At 49.3% G+C, this 12,416-nt stretch overlaps 1 protein-coding gene and 1 long non-coding RNA gene across 11 annotated transcripts in view; one reads left to right on the top strand and one right to left on the bottom strand.

Annotated features, from left to right (window-relative positions):
* The window catches only part of LOC140085132 (uncharacterized), a 116,814-nt gene that overhangs the window by 31,376 nt on the left and 73,022 nt on the right, over positions 1 to 12,416 (bottom strand). For 2 of the 10 annotated variants that reach the window (XM_072126514.1, XM_072126517.1), the window contains exon 1: positions 12,188 to 12,334. The exons of the other annotated variants lie outside the window; for them this stretch is intronic. In XM_072126514.1, coding sequence (XP_071982615.1) covers positions 12,188 to 12,222 — 35 coding nt within the window. In that variant the 5' untranslated portion in view covers positions 12,223 to 12,334. Of the gene's footprint in view, positions 1 to 12,187; positions 12,335 to 12,416 lie in introns of those variants that run through there. 10 annotated transcript variants of the gene reach the window in all.
* LOC140085319 (uncharacterized) lies at positions 5,236 to 9,140 on the top strand. The gene is made up of 2 exons (XR_011849958.1): positions 5,236 to 8,424; positions 8,934 to 9,140. It is a non-coding gene; the product is annotated as an uncharacterized lncRNA (long non-coding RNA).

Here is a 12,416-nt window from a genome sequence, read left to right as displayed (position 1 = left end):
TTCCATAAAGTACAGTATAATATACATGGGTGGGAAATATATATGGGCCGTCATGGTGGACTAATGGAAACCGAATTAACGGTGAGAATAATTCCCATTTTCCATTGTGTCCCCCATGACGGCCCCACTTGGAGACATAACAGATTAATTTTTTTCAGGGAGGGACAACAGCTTGAAGTACTTTTCTGCCAAATGCTAGTTCTTTTGTACTCTGTAGGTCTAACCTATAGTGTTTTACAAATGTCATTTGACTAGACCATGTTGCTGCCCTACAAATTTCATTAATGGAAGCTCCCCTTTTTTCGGCCCATGAGGTTGCCATGGCCCGTGTGGAATGAGCTCTAATTGTTCCAAGTATAGACATATTTTGAGCTACATAGGCATTTTTAATGACAGTTTTGATCCATCTTGCTATAGTGGATTTTGAAGCTCTCGTGCCTTTGTTTTTCCCGCTAAACTGTAGAAGGATATTTGAGTCCTTTCGCCATTGCCTTGTTGTTTCCAGGTAGAAGAGAAGAATCCTTCTGACATCAAGAGAGTGCCATTCTTCTTCCTTCGGAGTTTTCGGATTTCGACAGAATGTAGGTAAGATAATCTCCTGGCTTAGATGGAAGCTAGAGGACACCTTGGGAATAAAATTTTTATCAAGCATTAATGTTATTCTATCTTCAGATACTTTCAGGTATGGTTCTTTGATAGATAATGCCTGGATTTCTCCTAGACGCCTGGCTGATGTTATGGCAATGAGAAAGGTTAATTTGAGCGTCAATTCTTTAATATTTTTTGAGTCTAATGGCTCAAATGGAGGACCGGTAAGATAATTTAAGACAACAGATAAGTCCCAACTTGGGACAGCTATTCTTATGGTAGGTTTTAGTCGGGAAGTAGCTCTTATAAATCTCCTTACCCATTGGTGATCCGCTAGAGGACTATCGAAGAAGGCACTCAACGCAGATATCTGGACCTTCAAAGAGCTGGTCTTCAGGCCCTTGTCAAACCCTGCTTGGAGGAAATCCAATACCTGGGAAATATTGGGAGAGTTCTGGTTAGGAATCTCAGGTCCACAGAATGTTACAAACTTATTCCATATGCGGAAGTAAATAGCCTGAGTGACAGGTTTCCGACTCGCCTTTAAGGTGGAGATAACCTTGTGGGACAAGCCCTTGGTTTTTAGCAATTCCCTTTCAGGATCCATGCTGATAATTGGAGAGCCTGGGGATTTGGGTGTAGAAGTGGTCCCTGGAATAGTAGGTCCGCACGAGGAGGGAGGTGAATAGGTTCTTCCAGAGATAGCCTCCTGAGTGATGGAAACCATACCTTTTTTGGCCAGCAGGGCACCACGAGGATTACTTTTGCCTTCTCTCTTTGGATCTTCTGAATCACTCTGGAGATTACTGGTATTGGTGGAAAGGCATACATCAGTGCCGCATTCCAGGGATGTCTGAACGCATCTAGTTGGTTCATAGGTGTTGAACTGTCTAGCGAGAAGAAAAGCTTTGTCTTTGCATTTGTGCGGGTTGCGAATAGATCTATTTTTGGAACACCCCATTTTTGGGTTAGATGTTTGAAGATCTCGTTGATCAAGCACCATTCGTGCTGGTTGATGGTTTTCCTGCTTAGGTAGTCTGCTACCGTATTTTCTTCTCCTTTCAGATGAACTGCAGATAGGGATAATATGTTCTGTTCTGACCAACTGAAGATCTTTTCTGATAGAAGAAGAAGATCCAAATTCTTTGTGCCCCCTTGGTGACGTAGATATGCCACTGTGGTGACATTGTCTGAGTATATTCTTAAATGGTGGGATTTCATTAAATCTCCGCTGACTTTCATGGCTTCCCACACTGCTCTCAACTCCCGGTAATTGGAAGAACGTTTTTGTATGGATAGAGGCCATTTCCCTTGAAGAAGGGATCCTTCGAAATTTGCCCCCCATCCAGACCGGCTTGCATCTGTCTGGAGTGACCACAAGGGCCATGGGTGCCAAGCTATCCCTTTTTGTAGGTTCTCTTGATGTGTCCACCAGGCTAAAGCTTCTTTGACCTTTGCAGGGATCTCTATCTTCCAATCTAGATGAGTCGGATCTTTGTCCCATACTGATAGGAGCCAACTTTGTAATCTGCGGGTATGAAACTGACTCCACTGTACTGCTTGGATACATGCCGTCAGTTGGCCTAATAACTTCATCACATCTCTTATGGAACAGTTGACTCTGTTCTGAAATAATTCTACTTCTTGACAAAGTTTTGATACTTTTCCCTGAGGAAGGAAGGACATCTGGAGTGATGAATTTAGAGAAATCCCCAGGAACGTAATAACCCTGCTGGGATTCAGATTTGATTTTTCCCAATTTATGATCCAACCCAACTGTTTGAGGGTGGTAATTGTGAAATCTCTGTGATGTATTAGCTCTTGTTCGGATCTTGCCACAATTAGTAGATCGTCCAGATATGGGATTATGATTATCCTTTTTGTTCTTAGGAAGGCAACTATTTCGATGATAATCTTCGAGAATGTCCTGGGAGCTGAGGATATTCCGAAGGGAAGTGCCTTGTACTGGAAATGACTTATGATGCCTTCTGGGTTGAGGACCACAACCTTGAGAAATTTTTGGGATGCTAGATGTATTGGCACGTGATAATAGGCATCCTGCAAGTCGATTGTGCACATGAAGGCTTCTGGGGGAATCTGGGTGATCGCCGAGTTCACAGTCTCCATTTTGAATTTCCTGTATAGGATGTATTGATTCAGGTCTTTCAGGTTGCATATCATCCTGAATGTCCCGTTGTTTTTTTTTATTAGGAATAATGGGGAATAGTGACCTTCCCATATTTCTGATTCTGGAACCGGAATGATGACATCCAGATTCAATAACTTCTGAATTTCCGACCATAACTGAAGAGCAAGCTCTGGAGACGGTTGTCTGGTGAGGAAGAATCTTTGGGGAGGAAGAGATGTAATTTCCAGCCTGTATCCATCTTCCAACATCGATAAAATCCATGGATTCTGCGTAATTTTTATCCAATGTTGGTGAAATTTCAGGAGTCTTCCCCCCACTCTGGCGTCATTTCCTAAATGATGGGGTGGTGTTGCTGGAACTAAGGAGGAACCCCCTTCCTCTACCCCCCTTTGGGTAGCTCCATTTCCCCTGCTTTCCTTTCCCTCTATAGGGAAATCTCTTTTCTTTTTGGTCCCGAAAGGGTTGCTTCTTCTGAGTTGTTTTTGCCTCCGGAAAGCCCTTCTTCCTATCGGCTGCCTTTTCAAGAATGGTATCCAATTCCTGTCCAAATAGGTATTCCCTTGGAATGGAAGGCCACACAGTTTAGATTTTGACCTGAAGTCTCCTGTCCACTGTCTTAGCCACAGTGTTCTCCTTGCCGAATTGGAAAGTGCTCCTTCTTTGGCGCTAAACCTTACACCTTCTGCTGAGGCGTCCGCAACAAAGGCTGCTGCTGATTTAAGTACAGGAATTGTTTCTAAGAGAATTTCTCTCGGTGTTCCATCCTTGATGTGATTTTCTAGCTCAGATAGCCAGAAAAAAAGGGTATGAGACACTGACGTAGTGGCGATGTTCGATTTAAGATTCCACATAGACGATTCCCATGTCTTTTTCAGCAGGCTGTCTGCTTTGCGGTCCATGGGATCTTTGAGCTGAATAGAGTCTTCAAAGGGGAGATCGGTCTTTTTCGCAATTTTTGTGACCTGGACATCTACCTTAGGAAAGGAATTCCAGATCTTTGATTCTTCTTCCCCAAAGGATAGACGACTCTTAAACTCTCTTGATATAGAAATTCTATTTTCTGGTTCTCTCCATTCCTCAAGGATTAGATCCTTCAGGGTCTTATTGATCGGAAAGACGCGTCTCTTTTTAGCCTTAAGGATCCCAAAAAGCTCATCCTGAATAGATGTTGGTTCTTCAACCTCTTCAATCTTTAGGGTGTCTCTCATGGCTTTTAATAGAGGATCTAAATCCTCGGACATAAACAGGTATTTAGATTCCATTTTTACTGCTGATGTAGAGGGAATTGAATCTAAATCTAAGGAGTTCTTGACCGAACTTGACCCGATTGATATTCAACTCTCTGTCTTTTTTGTACAGGTTCCTGAGGTATTAGGTTAGCTAGAGATGAAGCTAACGAACACTGAACCTCCCCTTTTATAAATGTCCTCATTTCGTCCATAAAGGATGACTTTTCCTCTTTCAAGAGACTATCAATACAGTCCTTGCAAACTGCTTTTTTATAATCGTTAGACAATTTGTAAAAGCACATGTTGCATCGACGGGAGGTAATTTTTCTTTTCCCCGCATCTTTGGGAGGTGGATCCTTAGATTCTCTATGCTTCTCCTTCTCTTTCGGTTCCTACCAACAGAGAAGGAGAACAGTGTTACTATCTAAGAATAGTAATACTAAATCTTTAGGCATAAATTAATTTGTGTATGTTAGGATATGACCCACAGTAACACTTAGATACCCCGAAACCACTCACAGGAGCTATAGGCGGGGGATCTATAGACACAGCATCCATAGTACAAGATTCCATGGTAAAAATGGTAAATGGCAAAAAACGGCACCTATGTGTACATATATATATATTAGCATATTTCAAATAAACGTTATATATATATATATATATATATATATATATATATATATATATAATGCACTGCTGCTCATACTTGCCTTGGACACACAAGATCGTGAGGTAAGGCAAAATTTTGGCCCAATATGGTGGTGCCTGAAAAATATACAGCCCATATATAATACTGAGTCATTGTATATTAAATGTCTCAGGCCGAGTTTACAATGAAAATACCTTAATAGACCGCAGTGGAGGATATGGTGCGCCGGAATACAGGAACATTAGACCTCAGATCATTGTGCGTCCCCGCCAGCTTTAAATCTTACCGCTCCACGCGCCTGTTTCCGGACCGTGCGACAGATTACCTCACTTCCGGTGCGCTACCGGAAGTTGTCACTGGCGGCCGTGTCAGGCACGCCGCCGCCATTTTGTTGAAGTCCGGGTGTCGTTAACCTCACGGGGTCGCGGACAGAGCCGGAACTACCGGCCCCAACATGCCGACAAGGGAAGGGTCGTATGCACCGATCGCTGTCCTGGACCGGAGGGGTAAGAGGAGGATCCCCGCGTCACACATGCTCCCCTCTCACTGTCCCTCTTGGATGGAAGGATCAGAGGAGAGATCTTCTCTACAACCTGCCCTGTGTAGGGGCAGGAAGACACTGGAGTATGGATGCCAGGGGTGGGGTATTTAACTTCTCTGCTTCCTGTCCCTACAGAGGTCAAGGGGTCATCCTCCAAGTGGGGCCGTCATGGGGGACGCAATGGAAAACCCCACTTACCTTGCACAGTGCCCTCACCCAAGTACAACCCAAGCATCTGAGCAAAGGCCAGACAGCTCAGACTCCAGTGTGCACTCCTGATTCCCCAGGACACACTGATAAGGTGCACAGCTCTGAATCCTTCATTTTATCGCCACCCTGCCAGGATTCAGAGAGAGAAGGGTAATTAACCCGGTTGTTGAGTTTTTTTCTCATAGATGGCTCCAGGTCTGCAGGAGAAGATAGACGGTTCTGCACTGGATATACAGTGGTTAGTGGCGCACATGAGGTAGTACAAGCAGAACCACTCCCTCCACACAGGTCAGCGCAGGAGGTGAAGTGACGGCACTCAGGGAAGCGCTACAGCTGGTGGAAGGTAAAAGGGTGAACATCTATACTGAAGGTATAGTTCTGGGGTCTAAACACGACTATGAACCCATATGGAAGGCTAGAGATTTCCTCACCTCTGCAGGGACCCCCTTTAAGCATGGCACGCTGATTAAAGAGCTCATGGATGCTCTCTTACTTCCACAAGAGGTGGGGATAGTAAAAGTAAAAGCACACACAATTTGGTAACTCCACAAGCCAAGGGCAAGTATGTGGCTAACGGGGTGGCGAAGGCAGCTGCACAGATGGAGCCCAGAGACTGTCCTGAAGTTTCAGCAGTGAGTTCTGAGCTAAAAGTTTGATCCACAGGTGTTCCAGTCCCTGGTGGCCCGAGAGTCATCAGAAGTGAAGGGAGTGTGGAGGAAAGCTGGAGCCCAGATGCCGATGGGACCTGGATGCTGGGAGAGACGGTGTGCCTGCCCAGAGCCCTGCACCCGACAGTAAGTCAAGTATCCCACGGACACACACACACATCCAAAATGGCCATGTTAGTGCTCATAAACCACCAGTGGTTTCCCCGGGTGTTACTACCCCTGTCACTAGACTAGTGAAAGCCTGTATAGTCTGTGCCCGCCACAACCCGGGTAAGGTGGTAAAGACCCCACAGAAGGTGACACCCAGGCCGCTGTATCCCTTCCAGAGACTGCAGATGGATTTTATCCAGCTACCAAAAAGTGGTACGTAGGAGTACGTGCTTGTGTGCATTGATCTCTTTCCAGGGTGGCCAGAAGCTTTTCCCATGACCAAGGCTACTGCCAGAGCCGCAGCCAAGAAAGTGGTGAGTGAGATTTTGACTGCAGGTTTGGACTTCCAGAGACCATAGAGTCCGGTCGCAGAGCCCACTTCATTGGACAGGTAAAGACTGAAACCTTGTCCCTCCTGGGTGTAGAACAGGCCTTGAACACTCCTTAGCTTCCCCAAGTTAGTGGTGGGATTGAAAGACTAAACGGCACTCCTAAGTGAGAGGAGGCCATGGAAGTAACAGGGAAACCATGGCGCGAGTGCCTTCCTGCTGCCCACCATTCAGTTAGGACCACACCCAACAGAAAGATGGGATTGTCCCCCTTTGAAGTACTTTTTGGCTGTGCACCCAGACTAGGCCCCTACTTCCCACAGACCCTATAACTGATGGCAGGAAATCAGGTGGAACATGCCACACAGTTGAGCCAGGCCTGGGAAAAGGTCGGCAAAAGTGTTTCTGATTCCTTTTTCAGATGCAGACAGAGACCTCAGGACGCATAACCTGAAGCCTGGAGACTACGTGGTGGTAAAGAGACACCAGAGAGAGAGTCTGGAGCCTCGCTATGATGGTCCTTTCCAAGTCCTGCTGACCAGTGCCACCTCTGTGAAGCTAGAGGGAAGTCAGCACGCTTCCACGCTTTCTATTGCAAACTTACTTATTCTTCTTGCTAGCTGGTCTGACTGTATGCTCAGGGACACCCCAACCATGACTATCACTGTAACTATAGGACTGACTGTATGCTCAGGGACACCCCAACCATGACTATCACTGTATCTATAGGACTGACTGTATGCTCAGGGACACCCCAACCATGACTATCACTGTATCTATAGGACTGACTGTATGCTCAGGGACACCCCAACCATGACTATCACTGTATCTATAGGACTGACTGTATGCTCAGGGACACCCCAACCATGACTATCACTGTATCTATAGGACTGACTGTATGCTCAGGGACACCCCAACCATGACTATCACTGTATCTATAGGACTGACTGTATGCTCAGGGACACCCCAACCATGACCATCACTGTATCTATAGGACTGACTGTATGCTCAGGGGGACACCCCAACCATGACTATCACTGTATCTATAGGACTGACTGTATGCTCAGGGACACCCCAACCATGACTATCACTGTATCTATAGGACTGACTGTATGCTCAGGGACACCCCAACCATGACCATCACTGTATCTATAGGACTGACTGTATGCTCAGGGACACCGCAACCATGACCATCACTGTATCTATAGGGGTGACTGTATGCCCAGGGACACCCCAACCATGACTATCACTGTATCTATAGGGCTGACCAGGATGCCCCCAGGGTAGGAGACTTTACCTACGGTTGGTGCAACAAGACAATGACCTTCTATAACACTGACAGCACAGGTAACCCTGTATTAGCAATGTCTGATGTGTACAGGATTTGTGGGGACAGGAGAGTCAGGTCAGGCCTGGAGGCTGGGAAGGTGAGTGTACGGTGATAACACTTGTGCATTCCTTTCTCGTGATCCCCAGGGATAAGGTTGATTAGACACATAAGAAAAGGTAGAGAATCCCAAAGGATTCTGGAAGAGAGAAGCACCTAGATGACAAAGTTTATACAGATACAGTGGGAGCACCAAGTGGGGGTCCCAAATGAGTACAAGGCCCACAATCAGATATAGGCAGGTCTAGAGTCCATTATTCCCCAGAGAGCTATGAGTAAAGTTGTTGGTTGGGTTAACTGTTTTTATTGTAATCAACAGAGATTTGTGAATTATATCGGAGATGTTTCCCAGAACCGCATGGCTCTGGACATGATCCTTGCTGAGAAGGGAGGAGTCTGTAAGATGGTGGGAGTGGCTTGTTGCATGTACATCCCGGATGACATCTCCCCCTATGGATCCATTACCCATGCACTTGAAAAGATTGAAGGACTGTCCAGGGAACCTCAAGAGAAACTCTGGAGTATCCTTCAGTGGTTGTGGTTCCTTTGTGGTTGGGGGATTGGAAGGGTTTCCTGTAAGTGGGGGTGATATTGGGGATTGTGATTTTGCTCTTGTCACTGCTGTGTGGTCCCCCTCATCAAGTCCACCAAGTATCAGGGGTATCATGAGTTAGAAAAGCCAAAGACCTCCTTACTCAAGTTACCTAAATTTGCATAATGAAGATATCCCTCTGAGATCAACCACCCCTGAAACATATCAAGCATCCCCTGGAGTAGGGAGAGGTAGATTAGAGATTTGATTCCCATATGTGAAAGTCCACTAAATGGGGGCACACCCAACAGGGGTCTGCTGTCATCCAACTGGTGAAAAGGAGAGCGAAGCACATATGGGCAGATCTGTAGGTCCTTCTAGACTAAGAGTAGCTGAGAGAAATTCCAGGATTTAGGGGGGACTGTTACGGTAAACCAATCTGATAGATCAAATCCTGTCATTTCTACTTGTCTTATTTTCCTGAAATCATTGTAACAGAGACTTCATTATAAGATGGCGCCGGCCTCGTGATCATAATGAAAACAATTAAGGCTAAAGAATGTCAACAAGACGTCAGCAAGCAACAGCAAGGAAGTTCTCCAATCAAGAGACGACATGAGCTGGGAATTCTCCGCCCCCTTCTCCTTCTTCCATAATTTCTATATAGTTTTATGAAACCAAATAAAGTTCTCCCAGTGCAGATTTGCCATGGCCATGATCGCATGAGTGAGATTTAAATCAGCAATTTGTCTGAATTAATTTCTTATGATGTGCACGCATGCTTATTGATTAGAAACACGCAGCCAACGCGCACTAAAACAGGATGTCTTGAATCCTACCCTAACAGGGGGTCTCTGCACTCAGGAGAAGTAACGGCCATATGTGGGGGTCTCTGTACCCGGGAGAAGTAACGGCCATATGTGGGGGGTCTCTGCACTCGGGAGAAGTAACGGCCACATGTGGGGGGGGGGGGTCTCTGCACTCGGGAGAAGTCACGGCCACATGTGGGGGGTCTCTGTACCCGGGAGAAGTAACGGCCATATGTGGGGGTCTCTGTACCCGGGAGAAGTCACGGCCACATGTGGGGGGTCTCTGTACCCGGGAGAAGTCACGGCCACATGTGGGGGTCTCTGTACCCGGGAGAAGTAACGGCCATATGTGGGGGGTCTCTGTACCCGGGAGAAGTAACGGCCACATGTGGGGGGTCTCTGCACTCGGGAGAAGTCACGGCCACATGTGGGGGGTCTCTGCACTCGGGAGAAGTCACGGCCACATGTGGGGGGTCTCTGCACTCGGGAGAAGTCACGGCCACATGTGGGGGGTCTCTGAACTCGGGAGAAGTAACGGCCACATGTGGGGGGGGGGTCTCTGAACTCGGGAGAAGTAACGGCCACATGTTGGGGGTCTCTGCACTCGGGAGAAGTCACGGCCACATGTTGGGGGTCTCTGCACTCGGGAGAAGTAACGGCCACATGTTGGGGGTCTCTGCACTCGGGAGAAGTCACGGCCACATGTGGGGGGGTCTCTGCACTCGGGAGAAGTCACGGCCACATGTGGGGGGTCTCTGCACTCGGGAGAAGTCACGGCCACATGTGGGGGGTCTCTGCACTCGGGAGAAGTCACGGCCACATGTGGGGGGGGGGGTCTCTGCACTCGGGAGAAGTCACGGCCACATGTGGGGGGTCTCTGTACCCGGGAGAAGTAACGGCCATATGTGGGGGTCTCTGTACCCGGGAGAAGTAACGGCCATATGTGGGGGGTCTCTGAACTCGGGAGAAGTCACGGCCACATGTGGGGGGTCTCTGAACTCGGGAGAAGTCACGGCCACATGTGGGGGGTCTCTGAACTCGGGAGAAGTCACGGCCACATGTGGGGGGTCTCTGAACTCGGGAGAAGTCACGGCCACATGTGGGGGGTCTCTGAACTCGGGAGAAGTCACGGCCACATGTGGGGGGTCTCTGAACTCGGGAGAAGTAACGGCCACATGTGGGGGGGGTCTCTGAACTCGGGAGAAGTCACGGCCACATGTGGGGGGTCTCTGCACTCGGGAGAAGTCACGGCCACATGTGGGGGGTCTCTGCACTCGGGAGAAGTCACGGCCACATGTGGGGGGTCTCTGCACTCGGGAGAAGTCACGGCCACATGTGGGGGGTCTCTGCACTCGGGAGAAGTCACGGCCACATGTGGGGGGTCTCTGCACTCGGGAGAAGTCACGGCCACATGTGGGGGGTCTCTGCACTCGGGAGAAGTCACGGCCACATGTGGGGGGTCTCTGCACTAGGGAGAAGTCACGGCCACATGTGGAGGGTCTCTGCACTCGGGAGAAGTCACGGCCACATGTGGGGGGTCTCTGCACTCGGGAGAAGTCAGGGCCACATGTGGGGGGTCTCTGCACTCGGGAGAAGTCACGGCCACATGTGGGGGGTCTCTGCACTCGGGAGAAGTCACGGCCACATGTGGGGGGTCTCTGCACTCGGGAGAAGTCATGGCCACATGTGGGGGGTCTCTGCACTCGGGAGAAGTGACGGCCACATGTGGGGGGTCTCTGCACTCGGGAGAAGTGACGGCCACATGTGGGGGGTCTCTGCACTCAGGAGAAGTGACGGCCACATATGGGGGGTCTCTGCACACGGGAGAAGTAACGGCCACATGTGGAGGGGGGGTCTCTGCACTCGGGAGAAGTAACGGCCACATGTGGAGGGGGGGTCTCTGCACTCGGGAGAAGTGACGGCCACATGTGGGGGGGGGGTGTCTCTGCACTCGGGAGAAGTGACGGCCACATGTGGGGGGGGGGGGTCTCTGCGCTCGGGAGAAGTGACGGCCACATGTGGGGGGGGTCTCTGCGCTCGGGAGAAGTGACGGCCACATGTGGGGGGGGGTCTCTGCACTCGGGAGAAGTGACGGCCACATGTGGGGGGGGGGTCTCTGCACTCGGGAGAAGTGACGGCCACATGTGGGGGGGGGCGTCTCTGCACTCGGGAGAAGTGACGGCCACATGTGGGGGGTCTCTGCACTCGGGAGAAGTAACGGCCACATGTGGGGGGTCTCTGCACTCGGGAGAAGTAACGGCCACATGTGGGGGGTCTCTGCACTCGGGAGAAGTAACGGCCACATGTGGGGGGTCTCTGCACTCGGGAGAAGTAACGGCCACATGTGGGGGGGGGGTCTCTGCGCTCGGGAGACGTGACGGCCACATGTGGGGGGTCTCTGCACTCGGGAGAAGTGACGGCCACATGTGGAGGGGTCTCTGCACTCGGGAGAAGTAACGGCCACATGTGGGGGGGGGGTCTCTGCGCTCGGGAGACGTGACGGCCACATGTGGAGGGGTCTCTGCACTCGGGAGAAGTAACGGCCACATGTGGGGGGGGGTCTCTGCGCTCGGGAGACGTGACGGCCACATGTGGGGGGTCTCTGCACTCGGGAGAAGTGACGGCCACATGTGGAGGGGTCTCTGCACTCGGGAGAAGTAACGGCCACATGTGGGGGGTCTCTGCACTCGGGAGAAGTAACGGCCACATGTGGGGGGGGGGGGGTCTCTGCATTCGGGAGAAGTCACGGACACATGTGGGGGGTCTCTGCACTCGGGAGAAGTGACGGCTGGGTTTTGATGCTAAAAATGTAAAATTTCATTTAAAACGGTATTTATCCCAAAATAGTCAAGAAGACGATGGGAAATGTTATTCAGCAGATTATTTAGGAGGTAAACCACCTGCTTTTTTCTTTTTTTTTTTGTAAATAAATGCAAAACTTACCAGCCGACATTTACCAGTAACATGAAGCACAACATGTGGGGAGAGAATCCCAGAATCGCTGTGATAACAGATCAAAAGTTATAACCATGTAAAGAGACGCAGGTCAGAATCCAAAACATGGGGCGGAGCCTCAAGCCACAAAATGGCCCCATCCTGAAGGGGTTAAATAACCCAAAAGACACTACACCGCAGAGCTCCGCCCCATCTACTAGTCACATGACCCTTACAT

Source organism: Engystomops pustulosus, chromosome 1 (genome assembly GCF_040894005.1).
Source record: "Engystomops pustulosus chromosome 1, aEngPut4.maternal, whole genome shotgun sequence".
NCBI lineage: Eukaryota > Metazoa > Chordata > Amphibia > Anura > Leptodactylidae > Engystomops > Engystomops pustulosus.
This window is presented reverse-complemented; position numbering and strand designations above follow the sequence as displayed.